At 40.3% G+C, this 14,066-nt stretch overlaps 1 protein-coding gene across 3 annotated transcripts in view; it reads right to left on the reverse strand.

The window, feature by feature from the left end:
• wdr37 (WD repeat domain 37) overlaps positions 1–14,066 on the reverse strand; it is a 124,789-nt gene that overhangs the window by 41,705 nt on the left and 69,018 nt on the right. For 2 of the 3 annotated variants that reach the window (XM_048562132.2, XM_048562112.2), the window contains 5 exons: positions 10,875–10,946; positions 10,027–10,071; positions 7,147–7,223; positions 3,444–3,681; positions 685–826 (listed from right to left, as the gene is read on the reverse strand). In XM_048562132.2, coding sequence (XP_048418089.1) covers positions 685–826; positions 3,444–3,681; positions 7,147–7,223; positions 10,027–10,071; positions 10,875–10,946 — 574 coding nt within the window. The remainder of the gene's footprint in view (positions 1–684; positions 827–3,443; positions 3,682–7,146; positions 7,224–10,026; positions 10,072–10,874; positions 10,947–14,066) is intronic. The other variant, XM_048562121.2, reaches the window with a different exon arrangement.

Raw genomic sequence — 14,066 nt, forward strand, 5'->3', positions numbered from 1 at the left:
AACATATTAGGAGCAGGACTCATCTTATTAAATTGTGTGGTACCTAAAAAAAATGCCTTTTGGAAATCCAAATATATTACATCGACCGACATTATGAATCAATGACTGTGGTTTGGTTCAGTCCTATCACTCACGCCGCCCCAGTCTCTAAAAGGGGCAAAACAAAACACAAGCACAAACAAACATTAATGAACAAAGTGAGGCGGAGCTAAACAAATTCTCAATCAAGGCCATGTCCTATGAAAAGTCATCCTCAAATTGATGCAAGCACTTTGATCATCAAGTAGCAATGTAAACATTGATCAACAATCACTTAACTATTAGAAAAATAACAAAGTCAAAAATACCAACCCAATTAAAAGTTCAAAATTAATCTGGATTCTGAGTTACGTTAGAAAGAGGTTGATGAAAAGGTCAAGACACAAAGAAAAACACTAATATTGTACGACAAAGCAGGTTATTCATCAACATGGTTTCTGACTCAATAGTGAAGGTTTACAACTTGCAAAAATAAAACTTTAATTAATATAATGTAGTCCAAACAGATATGCTGAAGCTACATTAAGGAGCACATTTGTTCTGCGATCTTGTAAGCAAGGCAAATATAAATATCTCACACTGTTCAGATTTGCAAGAGAAATATGGCAGTAATCCCTAAAAGGTTAGAAGTTTAAAGGCACTCACTCTGTATGACCCTGAAAGACATTCACTGAGTGTATTGAAGGGTCTCGAAAATCCCAGAGACGAAAGGTGGTGTCACGTGATGATGTTACAACAAGGCGCTGAGTAGGGTGAGTACAACAATGAGTTAACTCTTGGTCATGTCCTAATGAATAGGGAGACAGAAGATAAATTATGCAGTCAATTAATTTTAAGAACGTGAAATCAAAATTGTATTTGCTATTTTTTTTAACACCTCAAACCAAGCTTAATTTTTCAATTAAACTCTTTCATAACTCATCAGTGTATGTGATGGACCAGCGGTTTAGATGCAGAAATAAACATTGCCATTCTTTTTCATTATTCTTGGGATATGGCCATGACTGGCTAAGCCAGAATTTATTGCTATCCCTTATGGCCCTGGAGAAGCTGGACATCAGCTACCTCTGTGAACTGCTACAGTCCTTGAACAGTAGGGATAGTGCTGTTTGGAAGGGAGCTCCAGAATTTTGACAAAAAGGAAGAATGTAAGTATCATTCAAAGTGGAAATGGTGTGTAGCTTGGAAGGGAATTTGCAGGTCATGGTGTTCCCATGCATCTGCCACCCTAGTTTTTCTAGGTGGTACGGTCAATATTCTGGAAAGTGTCATTAAAGGACCAGGCCTTGAATGCCCAAAATTATCCTTGCTTACAGACTGAAATTACAAGCAGAGGTACTGAAATATTTTCATAAGTTTCATTCAGCAGAGAGGAAATATGGATTTTAGAAAACATCTATGACACAATAATCATTTTACAAACATTCTGAATTTGAAGAATTCTACAGCTCAATGTAGAACTTGAAGGAAATAAACTGCAATGTTGTTGACAATAGTTAAATCGGATAAATAAATGGGCAATATCTATATGCTGATCAGTTTCTTGCAGTCACCTTTTTTCTATTGTGAGAGATGTTTTACAACTGCTACCCACAGACTGCTTGAGAGGACACAGTCAAGAGAAACTCCCAAAAGAGATGTCATGAAGTTCTGTTCTGATCTAATGAATGAGAGCTGTGGATAGTGCTCTCTGCTATTGGATCACATGGTATAAGAGATTGTTGTCGAAATGTCAGCTCCCCTGACCAGCATTTTCAAAACACAAAGCACTACAAAATGAAACAACTGGTGGCAGCTTTAGCAGAAGGGGCTAGCGTTTAAGGGAAAAGGAATGTTGTCTATCAGTAAGCATCAGATATTGACAAATATGATTAAAGTGCTCAGAGATGGGGTTTGCATCTTAAGCAAATGTATAATGCACAGAAGTAGAAGTGAGCATGTCCTATTTACTCCTACACAAAATACATGGATTGTGAGATGTGAAGGAGAGAGGGTAAAATAGCAAAAAGACACATCGTCAGAGGAACATTTCAACATGGAAAACAAGCAGTCAATACAATAGACAATAGGTGCAGAAGTGGGCCATTCAGCCCTTCGAGCCAGCACCACCGCTCATTATGATCATGGCTGATCATCCACAATCAGTATCCTGTTCCTGCCTTATCCCCATAACCTTTGATTCCACTATCTTTAAGAGCTCTATCTGTCTTTTTCTTGAAAGTATCCAGAGAGTTGGCCTCCACTGCCTTCTGGGGCAGAGCATTCCATCTATCCACCACTCTCTGGGTGAAGAAGTTTTTCCTCAACTCTGTTCTAAATGGCCTACCCCTTATTTTAAACTGTGTCCTCTGGTTCTGGACTCACGCATCAGCGGAAACATGCTTCCTGCCTCCAGAGTGTCCAATCCCTTAATAATCTTATATTTGTCAATCAGATCCCCTCTCATACTTCTAAACTCAAGTGTACACAAGCCCAGTCGCTCCAATCTTTCAACGTATGATAGTCCCGCCATTCCGGGAATTGACCTCGTGAACCTACGCTGCACTCCCTCAATAGCCAGAATGTCCTTCCTCACATGTGGAGACCAAAACTGCACACAATACTCCAGGTGCGGTCTCACCAGGGCCCTGTACAGCTGCAGTAGGACCTCTTTGCTCCTATACTCAATTCCTCTTGTTATGAAGGCCAGCATGCTATTAGCTTTCTTCACTGCCTGCTGTACCTGCATGTTTGCTTTCATTGACTGATGTACAAGAACACCTAGATCTCATTATACTTCCCCTTTACCTAACTTGACTCCATTTAGATAGTAATCTGCCTTCCTGTTCTTGCCAAAGTGGACAACCACACATGTATCCACATTAATCTGCATCTGCCATGCATCTGTCCACGTCGCCCTGTATTCTCATAACAACCTCCTCACATTTCACACTGCCACCCAACTTTGTGTCATCAGCAAATTTGCTAATATTACTTTTAATGGCTTCATCTATATCATTAATGTATATTGTAAACAGCTGCGGTCCCAGCACCGAACCTTGTGGTACCCCACTGGTCACTGCCTGCCATTCCAAAAGGGACCTATTTTGTTCTTCCCTATTATAGGAACTGTGCTACAGATATCTAATACCACAGACCCTGAAATAATTTAAATCTGATATGCAAGGCAACTGGCTCAAATTTAACACTGCAGATTCATATAAATAAACTAAATGTCCTTTCCAGTAAAGGTGAACAAATTATGCAGCAACTTCACAACCTCAATAAAACAAAGGTGCTGGCCAGGAAAAGAAAAAAATATGTCACCCATGTTTCCTTCAACATGTCAAGCCTTAGTTCTATTTGTTCACCGATAAAAAAATGCCTAAGAAGCACTCATCACAGTTTCCTATATCTCACCTTACCTGTCAGAGAATGCACCAGTTCTGACGTTTCTACATCATAAAGGTTCGCGGTTCTATCCCAGGATGCTGTGACCACCTGCTTGCCTCCAACTAACCAGTCAGCAGCTATGACCACACCCTGATGACTCTTGAGCGTAGTTGTTGGAGCTCGGACTGTTGGACTTTCACTGGGGCATTCCACTTCTCCATCTGCTTCATCTTTGTCTGAGAAATCAACTTCTTCCTCCCCAGACATTTGCTACGACAGAATAAAGAGAATTAACTCAACCTACAGATAGAATGTTGGACCCATATTAGCAGTTGCACTGAAGGTAATTAAGGTAATTAGTCAAATGAGAGAACTGTGGCAAAAAGCCAAAGGATTAATTTTCCAGCTGTGCAGTACATAACAAGTAACAATTTAACTCTTCTGAACTTCTGTTGACAGATTGTTGAGCGTAGCTGAAGTCCAACCACCTTGAATTGTCAGCTTAGCATTCCACAACACTTCAAATGTAGTTGGAAGCAATAAGCAGAATCACGAGCTATACAGCCCACCTTTTTTAATTTAATTGCCTCTCTCAAAAATATCTTCCAACAATTTAACTAAGTAAACTTTTCAGGGGCATTGAAATTTATTGCATAAGCAAATTAAAACAGCTTTGAATTAGGATACGTCAAAAGGAACAGCAGCATCAAGACACATTAAAATTCCCCGGCCCACAGTGGAACTGTTAGTATTTATGCAATAAGTTCAATGGATGAATTTAGGAGAACTCTTGTGGCACATTGGGTCACGGGCCTAGTTCAAGTTCCACCTGACCCAGTCGTGTGTCATACACATCTGAACAGAACTCCACCCTCAACAGTGCCTCACCACCCCAGGCCCTCCAAACCCAACCCATTTCCCACTAAGTTCTTGAAGCTAGCCTCAGCACGCCTAGCCCATCACATGCATTTCCCTAGAACTAAAAGTGACGAAATAACCAGAGGTAACAGCCTTTTCCTTAAAAACTGTGTTAGATAAAGATTGTTCAGTAACGGGTTTCTATTCATTATCATTTTGACCTAGAAAGTTCATTCGAAAAGGTTGTCTTGAGCTGCACGGCTAATACAGGCCTCAGCTCCCATTCCTAATCCTTTAGGCATCACACAATTGCTTGAAGACTGGCACAAATCCCCCAGTTCCTATCCAATTCAAGCAGATACTAACCACTTGCACAACATTCCGGCAAGACCATTCAAACATCACTAAAGTACTTCACAGGAGATTTTAGGTACAAGTGGACAAAAACTTGTCAGAGAATAGATTTAGAGAGTGCCTTAAAGGAAGACAGTGTCAGATGTGCCCATTTAACTACTGTGATGGCTACAAGGCTATCACTTGTCTTATGGGTTGTGGATTTACGGTTAATGGTAGATTGGTCATTATTGACAATATTAATGAATTATTTTCATTCTGCTTCTGCGCAAATCCATATGCCCCATTCATCAACACAAGTACACAAGGTGGATTATTACTAACAGGTTTCACCATCTAATATAGGAATTAGAGAGACTGGAAAAAGGAGCCCATGAAATCCAAAATGTAGCCTTGGGAAAATCTCAAGAAAAGCCCTCAAAAGGAAGAATTCTATTCCCTGGTAAACTTTATTAGCTGCTCACAATGCGGTGTTCTCTACATTGAGGAAAACAAATGGTGACTACATGACCGTTTTGCATTCATTGGATAAACATGATCCCTAATTAACCTCTTACTTTAATTCTGCACCTTGCTTTCGCTTTAACATTCATGACCTTGGCCTGTTGCAATGTTCTAATAGAAACAGAAAGAGTCACAAAGTAAACATACCACTACACAGAAAGAGGCTCTTCGATCCATGTTCACATTGGGCATCAAGCACCTATCAACTTGACTCCCAGTTTCCATCAATTAGCCCGATGCCTTCCTTATATGCTGCGAAGCTGCAAATGATCATTTCAATACTTTTTAAATGTTGTGATAGGTTTGCCTAAAAGTGTGGCAGAGGCAGGAGAGTTCCAAATGCCTTATCACCCTCCAGGTGAAACAGAACTTCCTTCAATCTTGTCCTTCACCTTAGACCTATACCTCTCATTATTGATCCCCCTACAAAGAAGAAAAGTTTCATCCTATCTCCTTCTGTATGCCTTCCTATGTACTCCTCAATCACGTCCTCTTTCAGCCTTCTCTACTCTAAAGAATACAAACCCTCAAAGAACCAAAATCTTATCTTTTGATAATGTATTTCACAGTGTTCAATATTCAGTTTACTTTTGTGTTGTCTGCGAATTTGGCTACAATATATTTGCTTCCTTCCTCCAAGTCATTAATATATTTTGTAAACAGTTGCATTCCCACCAGTGATACCTTTGGAACTCCACTGGTCACAGGTCACCAACCAGAAAAAGATTATTCACACTCGCTGTTTCCTGCTCAAGATTCAATTCTCTAATATACCAATAGACTACCTCCAACATCGTGGGTTCTGATCTTATGACTTAACCTTCCTTTTAGGTACCTTGTTGAACACCTTCCGGAAATCCAAATACAGTATATCTCCTGGTCACCATCTATCTACACTGGTCAAGATTTCTTCGAAAAACTCTACTAAATTAGTCAGACACAATTTCTCTTTCATGAAGCCATACTGACTTTGCTTGACGAGATTATGATATTCCAAATCTTCTATTAATCCCTTAACAATTATTTCCAAACTTTTTCCAATAATAGATGTTAGGCTGCCTATAGTTACCCACTTTTTGCCTCCCTCCCTTTTTGAATAGGGATGTCACATTGACAGTTTTCCAATCAGCTGGTACTTATCCAGAATCTAAGGATTTTTGGAAAATTACAATTAACGCATTCCCTATCTTTGTTAACAAAGTGTAGACCTGGGTGAACACAGCAGGCCAAGCAGCATCTTAGGAGCACAAAAGCTGACGTTTCCGGCCTAGACTCTTCTGATAAAGGGTCTAGGCCCGGAAAGTCAACTTTTGTGCTCCTAAGATGCTGCTTGGCCTGCTGTGTTCATCCAGCTCCACACTTTGTTATCTCGGATTCTCCAGCATTTGCAGTTCCCATTATCTCTTTCCTATCTTTGTACTTTCTACATATTATCTATTTCTTGCTCACTATATTCCAGACAACATAATAAGACTTATTACATGACACTGAAGGGGAGGCAATGGCCAACTGGTTTGATCACCGGACTGTTAATCCAGAGACCCAGATAACATTCTGGGAACCTGGGTTCAAATCCTACCACGGCAGATGGTGGAATTTGAATTCAGTAAAAATTAAGAATCTAAAGATGACCATGAACCCATTGTCGATTGTCAGGAAAAACACATCGAGCTCACGAATGTCCTTTAGGGAAGGAAACTGCCATCCTTACCTGGTCTGGCCAACACGTGACTCCAGACCCACAGCAATATGGTTGACTCTGAACTGGCCCCGGGCAATAAATGCTGCCTCGCCAATGATGTCCTCATCCCATTAAAGAATAATAAAACTAAAGGTCTTGGTTTTAATGAATATCCCAGAGGGTTACCCAAGACAAAATGGCAGATAGCAAAAAGATTCCGTACGTTCAATCATTTGGATCACCAGAAAATGGGAAAGAGTTTCCAAAAGGTTTGTATTCACTAATAAAGATACATAAATTAGAACAGTTTTAGCTTCACAAAAGACACAGTTACTCACGTTTGAATCAATCACAGGCTGTGGGGTGGGCAGTTGCACTATGTATCGCCAGATATGCGCTGTCTGATCTCCAGATGCTTCAAGTACAAATAGAAATGGTCTAAGAAATTCATCTATTCGGCACAATTCTGGTCACATTAAACTGCCCACAGAGAATTACAGAATCATTTCACATTAAAAATAATCTTTACATTAAATCTTTACTAAATTACACTTTTCAACCTCTCGGAGCAATGTGGCAATAATGCAGCAGCCCAATTTCTTCACCTCAAAAGAATTTTAATGTATACATCCAATTCAAAACCATATCAAAAGTAGCAAACAAAGTATGATTCTTGTAAAGAAAACAAGTTGTGAGTTTATAATTTTCAAAAGAAAACTTGCATCTGCTGGGAAAATAATGGTCTAATAATAAGACTTTCTGAAGTAAAGGATATATTTGACACTGCTTTTACCTACACTGCCAGTTGTCAAAAGTGCCATTTCCTTCCTAAGTCAACACTGGAAATTCAGTCACCAATTCATACGGTCCCAATGACAACTTGCCTGCAAACCTGGCTCTGCACATCACCTCACATAGGGTCAACTTAAAATAATTAACAACATGGCTGGAACACCAGTAGAATGCACTTTTAAGATCATTTGGTTTTGTTGCATTGCATTTCACAGTAAGTCTCAGTTGAAAATAAGAATTTTAATAAATAGATCAAGAGCTCCCTCTTTAGGTTCCTTCTCTCTAGCGCAAGGCCTTCTCCATGTAAAAGCCAAAAAAAAAATTCTAAGTTCTTGTGAATCTGGTTCTCCCTCTTAGGTATGTCTCCCTCTTTCAGCATCATCTGTGAAGTTGAATGAAAAACAGTTGCGTCTTTAAAAACGCTTAAGCTCTGAATGATAATCCCTACAAGTGCACACATTCCATTTTTCTCAACAGTTATCCTTCTGAATTATAGAATCCCTACGGTGTGGACAGAGGCCATTCAGTCCATCGAGTCTGCACCAAAACTTCCAAACAGAAGCTCACCTAGACCTAGCACCCACCCTATGCCCATATTTACCACAACTAATCAACTTAGCCTACTAGTATCCCTTAACACAATGGGGCAACTTAGCATGGCCACCATCTTTGGGCGGTGGGAAGAAGCCGTCACAGGGAGAACACGTTAACTCCACACAGACAGCGACTCAAGGCTGGAAACGAAGCTGGGTCCCTGACGAAGTGAGGCACCATGCCACCCAACCTGTCAATCAGATTTATAATTTATGACAGGTCCACACCTCCCAGAGGCCTGACCACCTAAACTCATGTCACGAAAGACAAACAGCTAACAGAAAAGAAATTGTATGCGATCAAATATTATCTGGATTTGACACAAAAGATTAAAGTTGAACTTAGTTTACTAACCAAGGTCCCAAAAACACCCAAATATCACTCTGCACTTCTTCTAATCTCAGTTGTGCTACTGCTAAGACGTAGGAGGGAGGTAAGAAAGGAAATTAGAGCAGCAGAGACTATGATAAAAGACTAGCAGCTAATATAAAGTAATTCCCAAAGTCTTCCAGTGGCACACAAACTGTAAAGAGATATGGTTAAAGAGAGTAAGGCTGATTAAGGATGACAAAAAGGAGATTTACACCTAGAGACATGGACATGGCTGAAGTAGTGAATTAATAATTTGTAAGATGATGTCTAAGCGATAGTCACAGAGGAGGAAACTCAGCCATGAGAAGGGTTTAAAATTGATAATGAGGAAGTATTTGATAATCTCCAGGACTTAAAGTTGATGAGGTACTAGGACTAAATGAAATGCATCCTAGGTCATTAAGTCACCGGCATAAGTATGGGTTAATAAGGGACAGCCAGTGTGGACTTAAAGAGAAAACTGGGTTTAAGGAAAGTTTATAGTATTTTTTTTAAAAGGAAATCATTTTTAGAGGAATCAGAAAGAGTTGAGAGGGTAATACTGTTGATGTGATGGGCATGAGACTTCCAAAAGGAATTTGATAAACGTCACTTGTGAAAAGCATGCAAGATTGATGTGAGATGACTTTGCCGTGTTCGGAGGATAGGGTAAGGCTAGAAAAGTATATTGTTAAGCTGGATGAGTAGGAAGATAAGTGGCTGATGAATGCGCAAACGTGTAATGTGACACATTTTGGCTGAGAGAAAATAGAGTTACACGAAAATAAATGGCTCCACCTTAAAGAATGTGAATTTGTTCAAAAAATGTTCAAAAAGCAGAAGATGAAAATGATGCCAGGGATGAGAAACTTCAGTTATGAATAAACATTGGAGAAATTAGAGCTGTTTTTGTTAAAAAGTAAAAGGAGTTTTAATAAGCAGTTGGGCAAAGTAGTTATGGAGGAACTGTTCTCTCTCTTTGCAAAAGAAGAAATGTGATGAGAAAAAAAAAACTTGTTCACAAGTAGTTATGGTCTAGAATGCGCTTCCTGGGAGTGTGCTGGGGGCAGATTCAACTGAGGCCATTCAAGACTGCATTAGTGGAATATGTGAATCAAAACACAAGAGGAGGGCACTCATTAATGTTTATTCAGATAGCGAGTAATCCATCATACTTGTGACTTGTGTTTGGTAGATTGTGGACAGACATTGAGGAAAGAGGAGGTGAGTTACTTGCTGCAGGATTCCTAATCTCTGAACTAAATTCCTAGTCACTTGCAGCCACATTTTTTATTTGGCTAGTCCAGGTCCGGTTCTGGTCTACGACAACCCCTGGGTGTGACAGTTAAGATTGTTAACGCTGCAGTACTGAAATATTCAATAATCTGAGGATTCATAATGCTATGTATGTGTTTTAACATAAAAAAAGTTATCCAACTTAATGCTGCACTACATAATAAACACAATTCTGCATACTGTACCTGTGAGAGCTACCTGTTCTGATGGATGGAATTTGATTGAATTCACTAAAGGAAGGAAAAGGAAATAAAATACAATTATTCTTCAAAAGCTCCTAATATGCAGGAGGTAACACTTTAGGTAATGGGATCACTTTGCTGGCAAACATTCCCCCACTTTCATCCCTCATTGGTGTCTCCATTGCATGGATCGTATCTAACTAAAGACAAACAGGCAACCCATTTTTCAGCTTGCCACTATTTTTAAAACCCAGCCAACTCAGGGAGGATTCTGCTTCTGATCTTATTTTGTGAGTGGGAAAGTGCTTCTAAACAGCTAAAATCAGGAGCTTAATGCAAGGAGCCGTGGGCATTAAAGTCAAATCCAATATGCCAGAGCACAGTATGCTGGCTTTGCTGTCCAAATCTTGGTTTTATAGACTGTGCATCCAATTTTTAACCTTGACATTTTAGAACTTAACCGCATGAAAATTCTTTCAATCTAAACTAGCTTAGCACTGGTGAAATGCCACCATGCCCGTCACAAATCATTTACAAAGATATTGGTCGTGAAATTGCTCTGAGCTGTAGCATAATCTGGGCAATGATGAATTGTCAGCCTGCCTTATACGGAGTTTGACATTTTTTCTCTTCTTTTGAACAAAATGGGCTGCCAATTCACAACGATTTTTTTGGTACTCTTTTCAAATTAATCCCAATTCTTTTAGCTTTTAACTGCAAAAGTATTTAAGGTCAATGTCTGTACTTAATTTTAGCCTCACATATAAATGGTTAGATTCCCAACACACACAAATTACAAAATAAAACTACTACAAATTATTTTACTAAACCTCGCACAAATATGATCTCACCTGACCCTGCATGACCAGTGTATTTTAAGAGACATTTTCCTGTCTCAATGCTCCACAACATAGCACTGTGATCTGTAAAGAAAAGTAGCAGTATTAGATGGGGGCTCTTTTGGAAAGATAAGTACTGTTTCTTTCTACACAACCGAGTATAATGGTCAGGTGTTAAACAATTGGCGGTTGCAGGAGAAGGTGCCATTCCCTAGCAACGTTGTCAATAGGGCTCTCAACCAGGTCCGATCCATCTCCTGCACTTCCGCCCTCATCTCCTCTCCTCCCTCCCACAACAATAGGTTCCCCTTGTCCTTACCATCCCACCAGCATCCACATCCAGATCATCAGCCAACATTTCTGCAATCTCCAGTGAGATGTCACCAAGGCACATACTCCATTTCCATCCCTTGCCGCCTTCCATAGGGCCATTACCTCTGGGACATTCCGGTTCACTCTTCCTTTACTCCCAACACCACCTAACAACCCCACAGCACCTTCCCCTGCGACCGCCAAAGATGTAACACTCGCCTGTTTACCTCGTCCCTCCTCAGTATTCAAGGGCGCAAGCCTACATTCCAGGTGAAGCAGCGCCTTACCTACACTTCACACAATTTAACCGACTGCATTTGCTGCTCACAATGTGGTCTCCTCTACATTGGGGGCATGAAGCATAGACTGGCTCACCACTTCACAGAACATCTACATCCTGGCCACAAAAATGACCCTGAAGTTCCAGTTGCTTGCTACTTCAACACACCAATCTGCTCCCTGGCCAACATCGCTGTCTCAGGCTTGCTGCAATGTCCCAGCGAAGCTCAGCACAAAGTGGAGTAGCAACACCTCATTTTCTGCTTTGGGACCCTGTAGCCCTCCAGACTCAATATTAAGTTCAATAATTTTAGGACCTGAACGGTCCCATGTCATAGCGCTCTACTCCACACACCAGGCCTGTTATCACATTGCCTGCCATTATACGCTGCTTATTGTTAACCACTAACAGTCTCCATTAATAGCTATTCACTCTCCTAGCCAGATCGTTATCTACTCCTTTGTCTGTCCACCTCTTCTGTCTCCTTGGGCTCTATCCCCACCTATCCCTTACTCTTTACTGCCCACCACCCTATCTTCTACAGATAAACCAAAATTTTCCTAGCTACCATCAGTTCTGAGGAAGGGTCACTTTTCCAGCAACTTGTGTTATTATTTATTATTTAGCATTGACATTGCTTCATTTCACAAATGACCCAACTCACCTATTTCAGACAAGATCACTCTCTATCTTTTCAATAGTGCCTCAAGGTTCACTGTAAGGGCCAACCATTGGGCCATTTGACTTTCCCTCTCCAAGTGATAAATGGCTAACAATTTTTAAGTTTAGTTAAAAGATTCAGCAATCTTTCCAATCCAATCTGTCCTTAGTTAAAATTCTCAATTCATATTAGTCACTTCGATGTTCAACTGGTAGGATCACATTCTTCTAAAAGACAACTGTATACAGTAGGCTAATTGCAATCCAAGTAAAATTTTATACAATTCGAGCATAATTACCAATATTATCATGTTTCATGCCATGTTTAATGAAGGAAGTATTTCCTATGCCCTTTGAACAACCTCATTTATCCGTCCAATACCTGCATCGATATGCAGACGTGCAATCTCTAGCTCATCCATTCCTCTGTATTCGTGTGTCCTACCATTAATTGTGTTTTCTTTCGTTGTTAGCTCTCACACCTCTCCAAATTTAATTCAATTTGTCCCCTTTCTTTCCACCAGACTATTTCACTGATATTTTCCTGCAATCTACAGTTTTTTTTTTACTCATTAATCAACCATAAAACCAATTCTTGTGTTATCTGCAAACTTCTTAACCATACATTCCAGTCACAAAAGAACTTCAGTAAACCATCACCCTTGCTTGTTTCCACTCAGTCAATTTTGGATCCAAAGAGACATTGATCCTTTGATTCCCATGGCCCCTGAGCTTTCTGACCAGTCTGTTTTTAGGAAATTGTCAGAGGTTTTGTGAAAATCCATGTAGACTACCAAATGCAGTGATCCTCCTTTTTAATGCCTGAAAACAATCAAGTTAGTCAGCCATGACCTTTCTGCTACAATCTAGGCTGACTGACCTTGATTAGTGCATATATTTCTGGATATGACCTTTACTGTCCTTCAATTTTTTTGTAATAATTCATGCTCAACCATGGTTATTACTAATCTCTTAATTGGATTTAATTGCATGCAAATGCTGCTATTAACTGGAGGGTCACATATAGTTCCATAAAAAGGAGCAGATGGAAACCACATTTTCCTTTGGACAAGGACAGACAGCATCTCTAAAGAAATGCTTATATAAGAGAATCAGCACTTTGACACTTTGTCAGATTGCACCAACTTCTCCAATTACTTAAGTGATGCGTTTGGGAGTTCCTTGCTCCTCATAGAAGCACTCGTGGCGATAAAGTCCAAAAGATTCTCGATGGCAATACAGGCAAAAGAGGGTACGTGTCACACCAACAGCAAAGATGGAAGATATCTGCTGCACAAGGATGGTGCAGATCGATATACTTTGACAGATCATTGAAATCTGACCACAAACCATCAAAATCACGTGGACAATGACGATACCTCAAAATTCCATGCTAACTCATGCAGAGTCTCCTGGCAGGATCCATTACCGAATCCCATGGCAAGGGAAAATTGATGAGAGGGGTAGGTCTGTGATCCTGGAAGCTCATAGTTCAGAAGCTGCACACTTGCAGCAGTCGTATGAATGTCACTGAACATTTGTATAGGGAGAGAGGTGACTTTGGGCAGCAGCATTTGTAATTGAGCAGTCCTCTTCAGGACATCCTCTGTTCACCTCAAATTGGGAGGGGTTGAGAAAAGGGGCCATCACTATAGGCTGGGAGAAAGCAAGAAATGCAGATGCTGGAGTCAGAGTCAATACAGTCTCGATTTGGAGGAACACAGCTGGCCATGTATCATCACAGGAGGAGGAAAGTTGATGTTGCGGATTTGCACCCTTTATTACAGGGCTGAGGAAGGGTATAAATCCAAAATGTCAACTTTCCTGGTCCTCTGATGTTGCCTGACCTGTTGTGTTCCTCTAGCTCCAGAATGTATTGTCACAATAAGCTGTCCACTTTCCCCTGGCTGGGGAGCCACCCTCTACAGGATCATCATCTATGTAATCAAACA

This window comes from Stegostoma tigrinum, chromosome 2 (assembly GCF_030684315.1).
Source record: "Stegostoma tigrinum isolate sSteTig4 chromosome 2, sSteTig4.hap1, whole genome shotgun sequence".
Lineage (NCBI taxonomy): Eukaryota > Metazoa > Chordata > Chondrichthyes > Orectolobiformes > Stegostomatidae > Stegostoma > Stegostoma tigrinum.